Source organism: Ochlerotatus camptorhynchus, unplaced genomic scaffold, assembly GCF_037179485.1.
Source record: "Ochlerotatus camptorhynchus isolate MF236.1 unplaced genomic scaffold, CSIRO-AGI_Acam_v1.1 ptg000370l, whole genome shotgun sequence".
Lineage (NCBI taxonomy): Eukaryota > Metazoa > Arthropoda > Insecta > Diptera > Culicidae > Ochlerotatus > Ochlerotatus camptorhynchus.
In genome coordinates this window covers 107,512-126,910 of record NW_027040858.1, presented here as the reverse complement: position 1 = coordinate 126,910, position 19,399 = coordinate 107,512, and the positions used below count along the sequence as shown (strand labels likewise).

The window sequence follows — 19,399 nt, the reverse complement described above, 5'->3', positions numbered from 1 at the left end:
TTATTGAAAAGTGACGCGAGATTTGTTTTCCGTGCTGAGCACCAACGCTACCGACGCCAGGGAGGCAATTCCCACACCTGGACCCTACCTATCGAACCATCAACTCAACCGGGGACCAACGGCTTTACTTCCTGAAGGAAGTCATGATAAGAGATGTTATACCTTACACAGCTAAAAAAAAGTAGTGTAAATTTCCGTTACTATGATGCACATAAATGGAGCGTCATAAATCATACAAATTTACATTATAAATGATGTAAATTTATGAGACATGTCATGCAATATTCCATATATTGTATGCAACTTTCCACCTTAGTTTGCAACATTTCTTGCAAGCTGCTAGTTTACGTGAAAAGGAAGTTTACATGCCTGAATGTTTGCATGCATGGATGTTTACATCACCAGTAAAATTCAGATTTTTTTAGTGTGTAGAACATGCCGGTAGCGCCGACTGAGATTGAACCCAGGCCTGCTGGGGTGAGAGGTAATCACCTTTGAAGAAAAAAAGACGTAACAGAAACACACAAAATCCAGTCTGGTTTAACAGACAAATAAAAAACTTGAAAAATCGGAAGCAAAAAGCACATAAAATTTATAAAAAACACAATAGTAGTAATAATTTATTAATTTATTTGGATCTATGCGATCAACTGAATTTAGCTATCAGTACTGCATTTGAAGAATATAATGCAAAAACTGAACGTGAAATAAAGTCCTGTCCGAAGAACTTCTTTAATTACGTAAAAACGAAATTAAAATCTGACAATTTTCCTTCAATAATGCATCTAGACGAAAATGTCGGTGATAGTTCGGAAAAAAACTGTAATCTATTGGCAAAATTTTTTCAAGAAATTTATACGACATTTTCTGAAGAAGATCGTGACCGCGATTATTTTGCATTTTATCCAGAATTTTCAAGGGACATTGGCCTCAATCAACTTCAAGTGCAGGACATTTTGCAGGCTTTAAAAAATTTAGATGCCTCAAAAGGTCCTGGACCTGACGGAATTCCTCCAGTATTTATTAAATGTCTAGCAATGGAACTCACTGCTCCATTGTTTTGGCTTTTTAATATGTCCCTGGAATCCGGAACCTTCCCTAAAATTTGGAAAAGCTCATTTCTAGTACCTATCTTTAAATCTGGTCGAAAATCTGACGTACGTAATTATCGTGGAATAGCCATTATCTCTTGCATTCCTAAGCTTTTCGAGTCAATTATCAACGAAAAATTATTTCTCCAAATCAAAAATAGAATTACTGACATGCAACACGGCTTTTACAAGGGTCGTTCGACCTCGACCAACTTACTTGAATTTATAGACTATTCATTGAATGCAATGGATAATGGAAACCACATAGAAGCTCTCTATACAGACTTTAGCAAGGCATTTGACCGCATTGACATACCAATGTTACTCTTTAAACTGCAAAAAATTGGAATTAAGTCAGGGCTCCTGAAATGGCTTGAATCATATTTAACTAACTGCCAACAAATAATTAAATTCAACGGAAAGAAATCGAGCCCAATTCAAGTCACTTCAGGCGTCGCCCAAGGCTCTCATTTGGGACCTCTCCTTTTTATTCTATACGTAAACGACATATCTTACATTCTCAAAAAACTTAAATTGCTTATTTATGCCGACGACATGAAGCTCTTTTTGGAAATAAGAAATGAAGAAGACACCAATATATTCCGGAATGAAATACACATATTCTACATATGGTGCAAAAAAAGTCTACTAGAATTGAATGTAAAAAAATGTAACTTAATATCATTTAGTAGAAAAAGAACAACTTCAAACATTTCAATTGCATTAGGAAATCAAACTGTAGACAAATGTGAAAGAGTTAGGGATTTAGGAATTATCTTAGACTCTAAGCTAACTTTCATAGACCATTACAATACAATTATTCACAGGGCAAATAACATGCTAGGCTTTATCAAGCGCTTTTGCTATAACTTTCAGGACCCTTACACAATTAAAACACTATATATTGCCTATGTGAGGTCAATACTGGAATATTGCAGTATTGTATGGTCTCCATTTTCAATCACGCACGAAGAAAGATTAGAATCAGTACAAAAACAATTTCTATTATACGCTCTTCGTAAATTAGGTTGGACTTCATTTCCTCTTCCATCATATGAAGCACGCTGCATGCTTATAAACATACAAACATTAAAAGAGCGTCGTGAATATGCAATGGTTTCATTTGTAAATGATATCGTTTCGCAGCGAATTGACTAAACAGAACTTTTATCAAAATTAAATTTCCATGCACCCACTCGGCAACTCCGAAATCGAAATTTATTTGCCATAAAACATCATCGCACAAATTATGCAAAATATGGGCCATTAAACCGCATGATGGCCTCTTACAATAAACACTGCGAAACCATTGACTTTACAATGTCTCGGCATAAACTAAAGCAATATTTTTATTCCATAAGAAATAACAACTCATAAAAGAAAAGACAAGAAAGCTGACACTACTTTTTTGACGTAGGACTACGTCTTTGATTTCTATATGGGGGTACACTTTGTGAAAACCGAAAATGGAACATGTAACAAATTAAGAAAGATTTTGAACGTTAATAACTCAGCTGCCCCTGGTCCAATTTCAATAATTTTATCACCAATCGATCAGAAATATGGCTACGCATCGATAACAATGCTTCCGAATGTTGATTTCTAACAAGAAACTATTGAAAAACTGGTAAGTGTCCAGCATTGTCCAAAAGCGTCGAATTAACTAGCAAATCCACCAATTAACTACATGCATATGCTGCTTCCCCAGCACAGTCGTCAGAGAGTAGTAGGTAGACGAAACAAGTCGAAGTGGCATTCACCTCTGATCCTCGGGCGCGTGCGAATAGGGAGGATGGAATTGCGTAATATTTTGCACACTCATCACCATATTCAGAACCAAACGCAAATTCTTCGAGATAACCACCATCCGTCGTCTGGCTCGCCGTGGACATCGACATATCTCCGGTCTGATTTACGAGGTGTGCTGAAGGTGTTCCTGAAAAATGAGATCCGTGATGCTGTCACCTACACGAAACACGCCAAGCGTAAGCGGCCATGGATGTCATCTACGTTTTGAAGTGACAGAGACGCACTCTGTTTGGTTTCGGAGGTTAAATCATCACCAACTTTGGCAACAAAACGGCTCTTTTCAGGGTCACCAAGCTTATTACAGTAAAGAGTAGGAATAGAATTCATCTGCCTGTTTGTCCATATTCAGAACCAATGATTACACAAAATGCTCATGTAATCAAACTGGAAGCAGGGGTACACATTATTTTGATCAACTTTGATCAACTTTGAATCGCCACGGCCGGATATTTTCGATGGAAGAAGCAACAATCTAGCATCTAATTCGACGAAGACGGCAGGAAACATTTGTGAAGCCGAGTTATATATGAAAGAGAGTATCGATGAAGAGAATCGATCAATGTAGATAGGACCTATTGAAAAGTGACACGAGATTTGTTTTCCATACTGAGTAATGCTACCGACGCCAGAAAGGCAGCTCCCAGAGATGTTATGCCTTAGAACATGCCGGTGGCGCTGACTGAGATTGGACCCAGGTCTGCTGGGATGAGAGGTAATCACGCTAACCACCGGTGCCGATATCTATCACGGCGAATGAGAACGACCCAAATTTGAGTTTAGTTATCTCCGAAATAAGAAATAAAGTGCAGAAACTCAGCGATGAGTAAATTTGCCTCATGTTTTCCCAGGTTTTTCCAAGATTTTCCAGGGAAAAATTCCCGAATTTGAGAAAAGTAAAGATTGGATTCCCTCAGTCTATTGGTACTACTCCGAGACTGAATAATATTTTCGTCAATTTCCTCATTTTCTGGCAGATTTTTTAGGTTTTTCCACAGGAAACTATGAGACAAATTTACTCATCGCTGAGTTCCTACACTTTTGGCGATTATGAGTGAACTAAACTTAAATTTGGGTAGTTCTCATTCGCCGTGTACGCAAAAAGAAAAGAGCCAGTATCGCTACTTGATAGCAAACTACTCATAATGGGAGGAGTCTTTGTAGCTTTTATACCACTTGGTTGCACATCATTCTGATTTAACCTGAAAAGATATAAAACAGCGCTGCTGTCTAGCATCAACTCAGACCGGAAGAGATTCTCTGCTTGAACGTCAAGCAGTACAGTTCGGTCTTTGCTCGCTCTGTCGAGTTGTTCTAAAGTTTCTAGTTTGTTCCAAACATTCGCAGTTTAATCGCGTCGTCAGTAGTGTCGGTCGCTTTGTGTGATGGGAAGACCGCTGTCTTCCAGTCTTCCAGCAGGCTCCGTGAGAAAGCGGAAAAGAACAGTGGTGAGTGTAGCACGAGTGTACCTATTTCAAATAGGTACGCTACTCTTCCCACCGATGTTGGAAATACCACCTCCGCCACGGTGAAGCGATCCAAGAAGAGGAAGAAAAACCAAGGCCAGTCCGATGGTGCGAGTGGACGGGACGATGCCACCGCGACGAACGTCAGCGTCATTGGTGATTTCGGTGACGCCGTCGACAACGAAACTGCTGCTACCCCGAGTGCAGCAAAAATGAAGCTTCCTCCACTGGTGGTGAAGCAAGTCCCACTCAACACGCTGATTGGCGATCTTTCATCGCTGGGCGTTGCAGCTGAAAACGTGAAGACGTACCCGGATTGTCTTTTCCTGGTGCACTTCCAGAAAGGGACGGTGACGCTCAATGCGCTACAAGCCATCCGATCAATCTGCTCCATCATCGTACGGTGGGAGCCATACCGTGGCGGCCATCGTGACGTAACGCAGTGTATGAGGTGCCTCAATTTTGGACACGGTACCCGCAACTGCAACATCAAGCCACGCTGCAGCAACTGCGCTCAAGAACACGCCACTTCCAACTGCCCTGCGGATGGAGCCGTGGCGATAAAATGCGCTAACTGTGGTGGTGCACATCAAGGTTCCGACAGACTGTGCTCCAAACGCGAGGACTTCAAACGCATCCGAAAGCAGGCGTCAAGCAACAATCAACCAGGACGCAAGAAGGACAAAACCCCAGCATTCAGGACGGAGGATTTTCCGCCTCTTCGTGCTCCCCAGCAAAGGCAAGCGAATTCGCGGGTGCAACCCGCCCCCCCCTCAAGAAGCTTCCGGTGATTTTGCTGGCCAAAGCTCTCCATCCCCCCCTGGATTCTGGAGACAACCAACAGCGCAAAACAACAACCCCGATCTGTTCTCAGCGGATGAACTGATGGAAATTTTCGTCAACATGTCCGGTGCTCTTCGTAAGTGCCGCAATAAGCCCGAACAGATCCAGGTGCTCGGTAAGTTCATCATCCAGTATGGCGTCTAAACCGCTAACTATCGTCACCTGGAATGCTTGCTCTGTAAGAGCAAAAGAGATTGAGCTTGCCGACTTCCTCCGCAAGCACAGCATCGACGTGGGCCTTCTAACCGAGACCCATCTAAAGTCCGGCGACAGCTTCTGGTTGCCTGACCACAACATTATCCGGCTTGATCGCACCAGCTCCAGGGGGGGTGGTGTTGCGGTCGTCGTCAAGAAAGGAATAAAATACCACACTCTGTCCCATATTCGCACCTCTATCATCGAGGCCCTTGGTGTGGAGGTGGAGTCGTCGACTGGATACGTCCAGTTCATCGCCGTCTACTGCCCTCGACAGTGTGCCGCCAGCAGTGGACTAGCGGCTAAATTTAAGAAGGACCTGTCCACCATCACCCGTACCGGTTCCCGCTTCGTTGTTGGAGGAGATCTGAATGCTCGTCATGAGGCATGGCGGAACTACCAGCAGAACCAGAACGGTCGTCTGCTGTTCGACCATTCGCAGCATGGGCTGTACTCCGTTTGGTTCTCGGACGAGCCAACATTCATCTCACCGGCAGGCAACCCATCGACCCTAGACCTGTTTCTTTCAAATACCGGCTTGTCCAAGCCGGTAGCCTTAAACGAACTCAGCTCCGACCATCAACCGGTGGTGGCTGAACTGGGATACAACGTAGCTGCTGCTCCAAGCCTGCGCAAGGACTACTATCGCGTAAACTGGGCCCAGTTTGGACGCGTGGTAGACAGGCACATCATCGACAACCCGCCGCTTGACTCCGTGGAGGACATCGACCGAGCGTTGGAAGTACTCCACCAAGCCATAACCGTGGCTGACGAGGCGTGCATCCGACGAGTTCCTGTGAGGGGTAAGTTTATTGCCATTGATTCCCACACAACTCTTAATTCGCCTGAGAAATGTTCGTAGACGCCAGTTTCAGAGGACTGGAGATCTAGCGAGGAAACGTGAAATGGCCAATCTGAGCAAGGAGATTGCTTCCAGAATGGTCTCACTCCGGAACGAAAGTTTCGGGCGGCTTGTCCAGAATCTGGACGACCGCTCCAGACCATTCTGGAAAGTTGCCAAGGTCTTAAAGACGCACCCTAAACCCATTCCGCCACTAAAAGATGAAAATGATGACGATCGGCTCATAATCACCCCTCAGGAGAAAGCAAATGCGATTGGTGAACATATTGCCAAATCTCACTTGCTTGGCTCCAACATCCAAAGTCCGCTCGAAGTTCAGGTTGAGCAATGCGTACTCAACCTTGATTCCTCCCCTTGTGCCATCCCTCCGGAGGATAGAATCACAGTGGAACAGATTTGCTCAGCGCTGAAATGCACCAAAAACATGAAGGCCCCCGGGTTTGACGGAATATTCAACCTAGTGTTGAAAAATCTCAGCATGAAGGTTCACTCTCTGCTGGCTGCTGTCTTCAACAGATGCTTGGAACTGCACTACTTTCCAAGTATCTGGAAGACAGCGAAAATCATACCTATCCGCAAACCCGGGAAGGACCCAACGCTAGCTTCAAGCTACAGACCAATCAGCCTCCTTTCAGCGCTGAGCAAATTGTTCGAGAAACTCATTCTCAATTGTTTGCTCAAGTTTGTCGAGGAAAATAACATTCTCCTTCCGGAACAGTTTGGGTTCAGAAAGGGGCACTCCACCAATCACCAGCTAGTGCGGGTGATGAATAACATCCGAAGTAACAAAGCTGTATCCAAGTCCACAGCCATGGCATTGTTAGACGTTGAGAAAGCGTTTGATAATGTCTGGCACAATGGGCTTGTATACAAGCTTTGTAACTTCAACTTTCCATTACATCTGGTTAAAATCACCCGTAGCTACCTCCAGCAAAGGTCGTTTAAGGTATCGTTGAATGGTTGTCTTTCCGACACGTTTTCCATCCCAGCAGGAGTCCCGCAAGGCAGTCTGCTGGGACCCTTGCTTTACAGCATTTACACTTCCGACATTCCTCCCCTTGGAGACGGTTGCGTGTTTTTCCTGTTCGCAGATGATACCGCAATAGCCGTCAAAGGAAGGATGCCTCGCGAAATAACGAACAAACTTCAACGATGCCTTAACGCCTTTGCTGATTATGCCACCACGTGGAAAATCAAAATCAATGCTTCCAAAACACAAACAATCATGTTCCTCCATCGGCAATCACCCAAACTAAAACCGGCTCCCTCTTGTACTGTAATCATGGATGGCACAAGGGTTGAGTGGTCCGCCGAAGTAACCTATCTCGGGATGTTGTTTGACGAAAAGCTCCTATTCCGCTCGCATGTGGAGAAAACCGTAGTCAAGTGTTCCGCCTTGGTTAGGAGTCTGTATCCGCTGATTTGCCGCAGATCCCGCCTCTCAAGGGTGAACAAACTGGCCGTCTACAAACAAATCATAGCACCTGCGATCTTCTACGCAGCTCCGGTGTGGGAATCATGTGCACAGACTCACAGGAACAAAATTCAGGTCGCTCAGAATAGAGTGCTGAGGATGGTTCTTGATCGTCCTTTCGACACTAGAATAACAAATTTACATGAAGAGGCAGGCATTGCCAAAATAGATTCCAAAATTAACGAAATTAAGACTAAATTTACACAAAAATGTAATTTATCAGAACATGCTTTGATAAGCAATTTGTATATAGTAGGTTAGGTGTACATAGTAGTTGTAGGTTAGTTGTAGTTGTAAATAGTAGTTATAAGTAGTCTCCCTTTTCCAATTCAAATCAAACCAATCCCACCAAGGTGGTCATACTTTAAAATAGGCCTGATAGGACTAGGAACTGTAAATAATAATTAAAATCTCAAATGTACCAAAGTTGAAAAGACGCATCTGTGTCACTTAACAAATTCATACATGTAAACCACACAATCACAAGAAATAAAGATCATTTAAATGGCAAAAAATAGCATCAACTCATTTTCGCTTCGGACGGCGTGGTGGTCAGCAATAGCAGCAGTAGGAACTAGGAAGGCGGTGCCTAGTTCACTCTTCTACATCAAACAAGCAACAATTGACTGGTCGTGTCAAAGGAGGAAAAGGTCTTGGTTAACTAGGTGCCAAGCGTCATCGCAAAGTTCTTCGAGATAACCGCCATCCGCCGTCTGGCTCGCCGTGGTGGTGTCAAACGTATATCCGGTCTGATCTACGAGGAGTGCTGAAGGTGTTCCTGGAAAATGAGGTCCGTGGTGCTGTCACCTACACTAAACACGCCAAGCGTAAGTGGCCATGGATGTCCTTTACAATAAAACGGCCCTTTTCAGGGCCATCAAGCTTATAACAGTAAAGAGTTGGAATAGAATTTGTCTGTACCTGCTTGTCCATATTCAGAACCACAGGCCCCCAACGACCACACAAAATGCTCTCCAGAGTTATAATCGTGTTACCAAACTTGGAAGCAGGGGTGCAAGTGATTTTGATTGATTCTCTTCATCAATTTTCTCTTTGAAAAAAAAATACTACAAATTTGGTATGCCTACAATTCCAAAACGGAAAGAGTTACGATAATAGATGATTGATCAAATAAAATAACTAAATGCTCTTCACATTTATTCCATCCACTAGCGGTCCTACGTCAAGCTTCTGTTCGTGCCCCTAGGCACAGACCCTTCTACTTTTTCATCTCCCTGTACACTGAAGCCAAAATACATAGTCGCCATTGGTGAAATCCTTTAAATTTAATTGGATGTTCAATGAAGATATCGCTTTGAAAAATCCATTAAAGACACATATTTCGGAGAACAGTTCTGGAAAAAAATATTCGTTTTGTAGGATTTTCCAATCGCGTAATTTTATATGAAAATCAATGGTTTTTACCCGGGACGGGACTTGACAATCGAGCTTCTCACTCTTCTTAATGTTTTTTTAAGGAATACCCTTCGGAAAGTTGTGCGTGGTGTTTGACGGAGTTGACAAATGAGGCCAGAAATGTAATTTTGTTTTTTCTATTTTAATTTGGATTTTATTCTAAGTTTGTACCGCAGTTTAGCAGCTTGTACATCATTTTTGCTCAACACAATAACAACAACCATAAACAAACAACAATATCCATCGCTTAAAACACGCAGTGCACTCAATTCACCACTTTGTCAAGCAGTTTTGGTGTGACTTTCTACCAGCGATTTCACAAAACTGGACCAACTAATTTCTATTTTTTTGTGAAACGCACAAATGTTGGCTACTTTTCTCGAGGTTCTAGAAGAAAAAATCTTAAAATAATGTTTCATTTCAAAGTTCGAGTGGTAGTAAACGTCATTTTATCTGCTCGAATGAAGTGGTTAATTGTTCAACTTTCCTTTCGCAAATATAAACAATTAACAACGCCATTGACGTCAACATTGATTCCGGCATCACTGCCAGCCAGATTGATGCGATCCCTGTTTCCTTTTTATTCCAAGATTGCTACTGTCAAATCGACCAATCAGAAACTGGCTCGGATTTGACTGGAAATTCGACCCGATTGTCAAGTCCCGTCTCAGGTTTTTACGAGTCATTTTCGCTCCGTGTAGGAACGAGCTGTCAAGATGTTTGTTTTGTGTCCAACAGCGATGTGATATTTTGCTTTATATCTTGATTAGAAAATCGAGAGCCGGCGCCGGTGGTGTAGTGGTAAGCGTGACTGCTTTCTAACACCCCAATGGGTCTGGGTTCAATCCCAGCCGAGGTCGGTGGGATTTTTCTGAGGCATAAAAATCTCTGGTCACGTCTTCCTTCGGAAGGGAAGTAAAGCCGTTGGTCCCGGCCCATGTGTGTTGAATGGGTGCGATATCCTACGCAGGTGTGGAAGCTGTCTTCCTGCACATTCGATTGCCGTCAATGGATGGCAATCGATGTCCGTCGGTGATTGGCACTAGATTGCGGAACAGAGACCGACGTTAAATAAAGGAAAGAAGAAGAAGAAGAAGAAGAAGAAAATCGAGATGGAAGTCTAATTCTAAGATCGAAAAAAGTATCGTTTTGCTCATAAAACGAAGTCCTCTCGGAGGATGTATAGTAACCGATAAATGTTTCAAAACTAAGGAACCCAATTGCGTGGCTAGTAGGTACAATGATACTGAAACAAGAAAATCAACCTGTAGCTGTAGGGTTCGGTATTTGTGACAGAACGGTAAACAACTAGCAGCAAATTGGAGATCTATTTTTCATCAACCGGTTGAAACACACTGCACGCCAAATCACTGCCAGCGGCAATTGCGTTGGCGTGTCGTGTGCTCGAGTCGCGTTGCTTGTAGTTGATTAAAATTGCCGTCATTAACATATTAATTATTATTAATGAATTAATATTGAGTCGTGCAGTATCAACAGGTTTTATGGGCAGTTTGAATTGACTTTTATTTTATTGGTGTCGATTTACGATTAGAACTTGAATTACTGCTAGATGCTTAGGTGTACTCGGAATAATTGTACCCTTGGCATGGAAATGGCACGGTTACCTAAACCGAAAGAATCTCATCAATTGTACAGGGTGAGCAAGAGTGACATAAGGACGTTTGGTCGAATAAACATTTGTCTGTATGGACGATTGGGCAAAAATTGGATCGACACATGTTTGCCATTTTGGTTACTCGGAGGTAAAGACATTTGGAGAGAGCCCGGACTTCTTCGGGAGCTTCCATACGTACTGATTTTCCAAGATTATTCACAGTCATCCAACAGAGAAAACCGATTGGCAATGGGTTTCGATGAGGTCACGCTCACGTATACGGTCGGGATATTTTTTTTTCCTTTGGTTTGTTTTTTCCGTCGATCTTGTTTTCCGTGCTGAGCACCAATGCTACCGACGTGCCAGGAAGGCAGCTCCCACACCTAGACCCTACCTATCAACTTATGAACCGGGGACCAACGGCTTTACTTCCCATCCGAAGGAAGGCGTGATCAGAGATGTTATGCCTCAGAACATCCCGGCGGCGCCGACTGGGATTGAACCCAGGCCTGCTGGGGTGAGAGGTAATCACGCTTACCACTACACCACCGGCGCCGTTTACGGTCGCGATATGAATTGAAGGCTATTTAATATTAAGGCACTTTTCACTGGTTGGTGAATTAATCGAGATTGTTTAATAATAGTCACATTGTAGGTCATTCGTGACTTGTCCCGGGATGATATTTGAATTCGTGATCTTTAGCATGTGAGGCATGTATGCCAATCACTACGCCGGGCCCGTCTCCTCTCGTCATTTTTTGCATTAACAATTGCCAATCATCTCTGGCTTACCAAAACGATCCCCCAATATGTAATTACCGTTCGATCACGAGGATTCCCGAATTAGAGCCTGTATCAGTGTGACTGTGTGAACAAATCATTCATAAGAAAGAAAAAAAAACTAATCCTTTTAGCAACCTACTGCTACCGAAACCCATCAATAACAATAACCAAACAAACAAACCAAAGACGACGATCATCATCATTACTCATTCCATATCGCCGACGACAGCCGGCTGCCGGTTGATGGATGATCAAAATAACGAGATCACAACTCACCACCCAATTTACACCCTTTCTTTCGCTGTTTTCCGCCTCGTCAGCTTCGGTTTCGTTCGGTTCTTGCATCTCTTCTAACGAGCGCGGTAAACAACGAGAGATTCGGAGAGCGAATCTCGCTCTCTTTCTCTCGCTCCTCCCCCTGACTCGGCAATAGTCTACATCTAGGCGACTTTCGATTCGACTAACAAATTTTGTTCTTCTGTTTTGCTTTCAGAACTGCTTACAAAGTACCTGGCGCCTCATGACCACGAACTGCAGCAGGAGCTGTTGGTTCGCATTTCCGATTACTGTAACAATAAGGTCACCAACTACACCCTGGACGAGTACGTGGATCCGTACGTGTGGAACTTTTACCACTCGTTCTACTTTGCGTTCATCGTGTGCTCTACCATTGGTTAGTAAATATTCCTTTCCCAGTTGAATGCGTCTTTTTACAACTATTATTTCCAGGCTATGGCAACATCTCACCGAACAACACCTTCGGTCGAATTTTCATGATCTTCTACGCCCTGATTGGCCTCCCGGTGAATGGTTTCTTCTTCGCCTATTTGGGCGATCTTTACTCAAAAACGGTACGTCCCTCACCCGGTCGATTTTATAGCAAACTAATTGCATCTATTTCAATTTCAGTACATCCGCTTGTATCGTCGCTACAAGCAGTTCAAACTGTCCTCCAACACCCAGTACGTCCCGCATAAGGTCAGCTTCATTGGGCAAATCATCCTGTACCTGATTCCGGGCATCGTGATATTCATCTTCGTACCGGCTGTCATCTTTTGCTACTTTGAAAAGTGGCCCTACGATGTGGGAGTGTACTATGCATTTGTGACATTGACCACGATTGGATTCGGGGACTACACGACGACGTTCCAGGCTTCGCAGGAGCACGAGTTCGGGGCGGCCTTCGTGTACTACCAGATCTTTATAATATTGTGGTTCTTCTCCGGTGTCGGCTATGTCTTCATGATATTGGGTTTTATAGCAAAGTAAGTTCCGGTTCGGGTCTTGGGAAGGTTGAGTTGGATTTTAATTGGATCTGGATTTGTTTTGCAGGGGATTGGCACACAAGAAGGTTCAGCGACTGGAGAAGATTCTGGCTCTGAACGTGAAGGCCACTCAAAGCCGGGTATGGAATGGCGTCACACGAGATATCAGCTACCTGAGGAAAATCCTGAACGAGGTTTATATGCTAAAGTTTAAGGTAAATTGAATTTCCATGCTTGAATGGTCAAGTTTCAAATTCGAAATCTTCTGCATTTCCTTGCAGCCCGTTTTCGAGGAGCCATCCGATCGCTTCGCCAGCATGAACCTCAGTCGGTCGGATTCCTGCCCGGAGCTGTCCATGTACCGCGAGGAAGATGTGGATCCCGTAGAGATCAGCCGGAAGCGTGCCTTCTCGATGAGTATGATGGCAACGGCGGAACTTCGTCAGCGCACCAAATCCACCGTTAGCATCCCATCGATCCGACGTCTATCGGACAGTGATCTCAGCCGAATCAACAGGACGAAGACCTTCGGCATCCATGCGTTGGTTCAACCTGCCGAGCTGCTGGCGAAGGTCGTATCGGCGCTGGCCAATATCAGCACCATCGACGAGGATGATCATAGTATCCTGGAACACGCCACGTTACATACGGGCATCAACTGCTTCTCGGATTCGCAGATATTGGCTAGTGAGCAAACGTGGTCCGGTTGGTCGAATAACGGTTCTGATAAGGCCTACCTTACGACGCCCCCTCTGGGACGACAACGAGCGTCCTCGGACATCGGACTCGCTCCGCATCAAACACCAGGAGTAAGAATTCACTTCTGGCGATCGTTCGTTGTGCATTTCTAATATCTCATTTCCCCCGTAGAACCCTTACGACTGGACTTGGAGTGGTGGAGATGCCGTGCAGATCAAGGAAATGATGAAGATCCGTCAGAAGGCCCTCAAGTCCCGGGACAACCTACTTCGGACGGCCTTATCCAACAGCAAACAGCAGTTTGGATCGAATATTTCCGTCACCACGCCACCGCTCCGTACGGAACGCCTCGCGTCCTTCTCGGCGATGAACCGCAAGCTTCTGCAGCGATTGAATCCCTTCAGAAAAACTTCAACGGTATCCGAAACAAAATCCAGTTCTATTTACGACGTGGAGGCTGGTCGCCCCATCGAAACTTACTTGTCGAACACTTCCCGAGGAAGAGCTTCGATGTTCAACTTCTCTCAACAACAGTATTTGTCGACAAGTTCCAGGGGACGAGGTAGCATGATGTCCCTTCCACCGTCCGATGAACATCTCCTGGAGACGACCACCATTGGCGATCTGATTCGAGCCCTGGAAATAGCCCATACGCAAGCAGCCATGCCAAACTTCGTTGGCAATACACCGAAGCGCAAGCTCGCAACATCAAATCCCCCTCAGATGCCGCCGTCGGTGATGTCGATCTTTGCGAACCAACCGTCGCGGGATGCCGTCTCGCGAAGAGGATCGCTCAAATTGCCACTAGGTCAATCGTTGAGCAATCCACTCCAATCTAGTCCTCACAGCCATAGTCCAGGGTCTTCCTCGTCGTACCGTCCGGCGAATCCTCCGCCCTACAATACCGCTTCCGCTTACCCAACCTCCCCGAAACCTCTTCGGCGACGTTTCAGTGTCCGCCTGTCCAGCCTTGCCTACCCACCGGGTCAGTGTCCTCGCTCGGGAACTCCCTTAGATACCTCCAGTCCTCTTACCTCCTCAACCTCGTCACTTCACAATCCCACCACAAGCCTCCAACGGAAACTCTCCAACCGTCCCAGCCCCCTGGCCAGTCAAAACCAAAACCTCTTGACGGTTCCGTCAACCGTGGGCGGCGGCAGCGGCTCCAAATCCTGGCGACCCGCTCTACTTCGGTCGGATTCGGATCAAACGGCCTGCTTTTCACCCATTCAGCGAATTACGCCCTCTATGATCGGAACCCGCTGTCGCCATAGTAGCCTGTGCCACAATGACGATGCCAGAACCAAGGACGACAGCGGAAACAGCTGATCCGAATCTGAGGCCACCTTGATTTAATCTTTTTTTTTCGTAGAAAACCGAGTGACAAATGAAACTAAACAGTATTGCCTTATTATAACAAAAAAAAAACATAATTAGTGAAACAAACAAGTGTGAGAAAGTGATCATCAGTGAGTAACGCAATTTTTAGGAAATCTATTCCAGCCAGTCAGTCATTAGGTTGTCGTAAGTGCCAATGAGACCAGACCAACTTAATTATTAGGCATCGCTAGTGGGATAAGTTTTATGATAGGACTACATTGAATGTATTTTATTAGTACAATTTGACCATTCCAAATGGAGCATATAGTTAATGTTAATGAATAGGCATTGAGGATGAAATTTGAAATGATGCTGCGCAGGTCGAAGCTCGTATTTATATAACATATATAGCAGCGCCATATTGAGTTTAAGAAAGACAGTGAGCATAATGTTGGCTGATGAAATTGTAAAGCTTTAGGATGAGAAAAAATAATGAGACTTTTGAGTAAAGGTGCAAAGTTACTTTGAGAGCATTCCAAAATCAAAGATAGACTTTGGTGTTGTTGATCGAAAGAAATCCTGTTCAAATAATTTCGGGCGTTGAAAAATCAAAAGTTAAATATGTTGAACCTATGCCATTTTTAGCATCCACGATCATTTCAAAGCAGTGTACAGTGAGGTTTAAAATTGTCTTCCGCTGAAATCATAACATTATATTTATGTTTCTCAGGGATGGGAAGAAATAGATATTGCCTGAAGGCCATTTAGCTCCACCCTTTTGTGCGCATACATCATGTAAATAATAAATCGATACTGCCAGCTATGCGCCACTGCGTGAAAGCAAACAGGGGCCCTTATTACGAGTGTCACCTCACGGTGAAAACGAAGTGAACTGACAAGTTGTCATTCACGGTGGGCCGTGCAAATCAAATGGGAATCACTTCACCGTGACGACAAGTGACAAGTTTTCACCGTGAAGTGACATCCGTAATAAGCCCCAATAAGGGCCCGTGAGTGAAAAGTTGTCACTTCACTTCGTGTTCACCGTGAAGTGACACCTGTAATAAAGGCCTATGTCCTTTTAGCGGACTGTAAGTAGGCATATTCTTATTACAGGTGTCACTCACGGTGAAGTGATTCCTATTTGATTTGCCCGGCAATCACTTCACCGTGAGTGTTTTGGCACACGACAATTATAGACCTTCGGACTGGCGCAACATTCTTTAACGTACCCCATTCTAGTCGAAATTCTAGTACTACGCAATGTTTGTTTTGATTCACTATGAAAGTTTGACAGATAAAATGAGGGGTTATTGGTTTTTCCTATTTTTCGAGGGGTGAATCGATTAGCTTGGGACCGAAGATAGTACCAGAGCTGAGCCAAAAAGTTGAGCACGTTTCTTCGGGACCTACTAGTCTTAGAGTTACCTCTATGGTATAATCAAATGAAATTACAGAACGTTTACGTCCAAAGGAAATTACTGAGCATTTGTTGGCATTCAAGCTCATACGATTAGTTGCGCACCATTTGGAAAAAAGGTTAAGATCTTTCTGATGGAAATGTGCATCTTCTTCACAGGTTATTACATAAAAGAGTTTGAAGTCATCGGCATACGAGAGCTTAAAACATTTGAGCACTAGGTTGACGTCATTCAGGTACAGCAAGAATAAGAATGGTCCAATATGACTGCCCTGTGGAACACCAGATGTGACATGGAATGGTTCTGATATAGTATTACCAATTTTGACCGACATTGAACGACCAACCAGATAATAGAGTTTAGCCAATCTAGCAACTAACCAGAGAAACCAAGACGTTCAAGCTTTGCGATCAAGATTTCATGGTTTATTCTATCGAAAGCAGCTGAAAAATTAGTATAAATGGCATCGACCTGCTTGTGAGCTTCTATAGTCTTGATGATGAATGACGTGTATGGAACCAGATTAGTGCAGATGGATCTCTTCGGCATTAGCCCATGTTGTGTCGCGGAAACGTAGTTGAGACAATAATGCTTGAGGAAGTCGAGGACAATCAGCTCAAATAGTTTAGACCTAGCTCTATAGTTTGAAACCTCTCGTTTATCGCCTTTTTTGTACACGGGAAAAACGAATGATATCTTCCATGTTTTAGGAAAAGATCCGGATGAGAGCGAGCGGTTAAAAATAATAGCTAGAAGATGAAGTAATGAAATTGGGTTGTTAGCGGAATGCTAAATAAAACAGCAAAAAAAGTTATCTTCCATTTAATTCCACTCGATTAATTTTGGTATCCATGACAGATACGTATTTCGACTACAATGTGCAGTCTTCATCAGTGTCATTCCCACTAAAGAAATTATCAAAATCTAACCCCCTTAAGTAATCATCCCCTAGGTATAAAAGTCATGATCACAGGTATAAAAATGAAACTACAATGTGTTGAATCGGAACCTACCTAACTAATAAAAACCAAAGATTTAAGGGGGTTAGATTTTGATAAGTTCTTTAGTGGGAATGACACTGATGAAGACTGCACATTGTAGTCGAAATACGTATCTGTCATGGATACCAAAATTAATTAAGTGGAATTAAATGGAAGATAACCTTTTTTGCTGTTTTAGCTAGAGGATGCGAGAGGGCAGAACTACACTTCTTCAAGATGATAGATGGTATGCCGTCCGGACCGGGGTTTGGTGAGCATTTCAACCGAGCGCAAGCTGATTCAACAGTATTATGTGATATCCGTGTATGAGGACCAATGGCAGAGCGGGGAGGTATATTAGCTGCAGCATCAGTCACCGGATGTAGGTCAAATGATTCGTCAGTAAATACTGCTGAGAATTGTTCTTTGAAAAGGTCAGTTATGGCCGGAAGAGAAGAAGCTTCTTTATGGCCGAGCTTCATGGTTGAAGGTAGTCCTATTTCCTTCCGCTGTTCGTCGATACATGACCAGAACTTCTTAGGATTGTCTTTTAAATTACGTTGAATTCGACGCAGATAAGTATGACACAGTTTCTTGTTAAGCCGCTTGTATCTACTGTGTTGCAGGCGAGGTAATACGACCGTATGTAGAAGTTACGACTCTTGGACAGTTTTTTGAGAGCCGATCTTTTAACCGACTTCAGGCGCTTAAGAAGGCTGTTGGACCAGGGTGGGTACACAGGATTTTACACACTATTTTGGGGGTGAACTGATCTATGGCGTAAGCTACGACGGGGCGGATGATGGCGGCATTCCTTAACAAGAGGGGTTGGAGCTTCAGAAACAGTAGTATCGTGATTGAGATCTTGGCTAACAAAACAGAGATCAAGCAAGCATGATTGATTTTAGTGCGTACGAACTCCATCAAGCTGTACCATTTGGATAAAGCTCTCGTTGGTGCAGCAGCAGGAATCCTTGACGCAAAAACTATGAACGAGAACAACTATGAGCACACATGGACGATTCTCACAGAGCGTTTCGAAAACCCTCGCGTCATCATCAACAGCCACATCCGTGGTCTGCTGTCGTTGAAGAAAATAACAAAAAATTCTACCGTGAGCTACATCAACTGGTCGATGGATGCACCCTGCATATCGAAAATCTTCGCTTCTTGGAGCAAGATCTTCTTGCTCGTAGCTTATCGTCATCCACTTCCTAGCATCAGCATTGGATACGGTCACTAGGAGGCAGTGGCAAGCAACCATCGTGCGAGCAAAGCTGCCTAAGTACGATGCTATGATAGCATTCCTGAAGCAGCAATGTGACATACTGGAGAACTGTGAAGCATCCAATCAATCTGCACTCCATCGTGTGCAGCAGCCGAACTTGAAGACTACAGTACAGCCGAAGTTCAACCTGAAAATCTTAGCCGTTTCAACCAACAGTAGTGGTGCTTCCAATTTCCAATGCGAGTTCCTGAAAAGTTTGAGTGTGTACCAACGTGTGGAGAAAGCACGTTCTTTGGGCATGTGCTTCAATTGTCTGAGGAAAGGTCATCGACTGGTGACGTCAACGTCACCATACTCAACTCCCTGATGATGCCAGGTCCAGGTCGAAACCAGACCATCTTGAAAGTAAGAAAGATGCAGCGTCTGGCTCGTCGGTTCCTACACCGAAGTCGGCCGATGCCGAAGCCGAAGCTGGCCTATCCAGTGCTTCAACAAGTGCCGTTACTTCAACCTGCTCAATTCAAGCTTCACCAGTGGCGTCGCGTCCACATGTGCAACCTGTGCACGACACAGGTGTAAACAATTAAAAAAATGCGTTTAGATTTTTATAGATTTTATGGTCACATTATAGCTGTACTTCTTTACTCCAGACCACAAAAAGGGTTAAATTCAGTTGGGATGGTCTGCCTAATCCCTAATGCATTGATTTCTAAGCATGTCGATATCACTACCATGACAAAACTCGTTAAATAGTGCACCTAAAAGCGAGCTCTTTTGGGTGGCGGGTGGCAAGTTTGTGAATGGCCAAATGCCTGATGTAAGCCAAGCAGACTTTCTATCACCTCTAGAAACATACCACAAATTTTCCACAATACATGGCGGTTTGCACCACTGGTTGTAATTCAAGCTTTCAGCAGTCACGCGTCAAACGGGAG

The 19,399-nt window shown here is 44.0% G+C and overlaps 1 protein-coding gene across 1 annotated transcript in view; it reads left to right on the top strand.

Annotated features, from left to right (window-relative positions):
- The window catches only part of Ork1 (open rectifier K[+] channel 1), a 93,208-nt gene extending 77,850 nt beyond the window's left edge, over positions 1 to 15,358 (top strand). The window contains exons 3-8 of the mRNA XM_065232561.1: positions 12,045 to 12,224; positions 12,281 to 12,402; positions 12,461 to 12,816; positions 12,884 to 13,031; positions 13,098 to 13,625; positions 13,687 to 15,358. Coding sequence (XP_065088633.1) covers positions 12,045 to 12,224; positions 12,281 to 12,402; positions 12,461 to 12,816; positions 12,884 to 13,031; positions 13,098 to 13,625; positions 13,687 to 14,844 — 2,492 coding nt within the window. The 3' untranslated portion in view covers positions 14,845 to 15,358. The remainder of the gene's footprint in view (positions 1 to 12,044; positions 12,225 to 12,280; positions 12,403 to 12,460; positions 12,817 to 12,883; positions 13,032 to 13,097; positions 13,626 to 13,686) is intronic.
- The last annotated feature ends 4,041 nt before the right edge of the window (positions 15,359 to 19,399 follow it).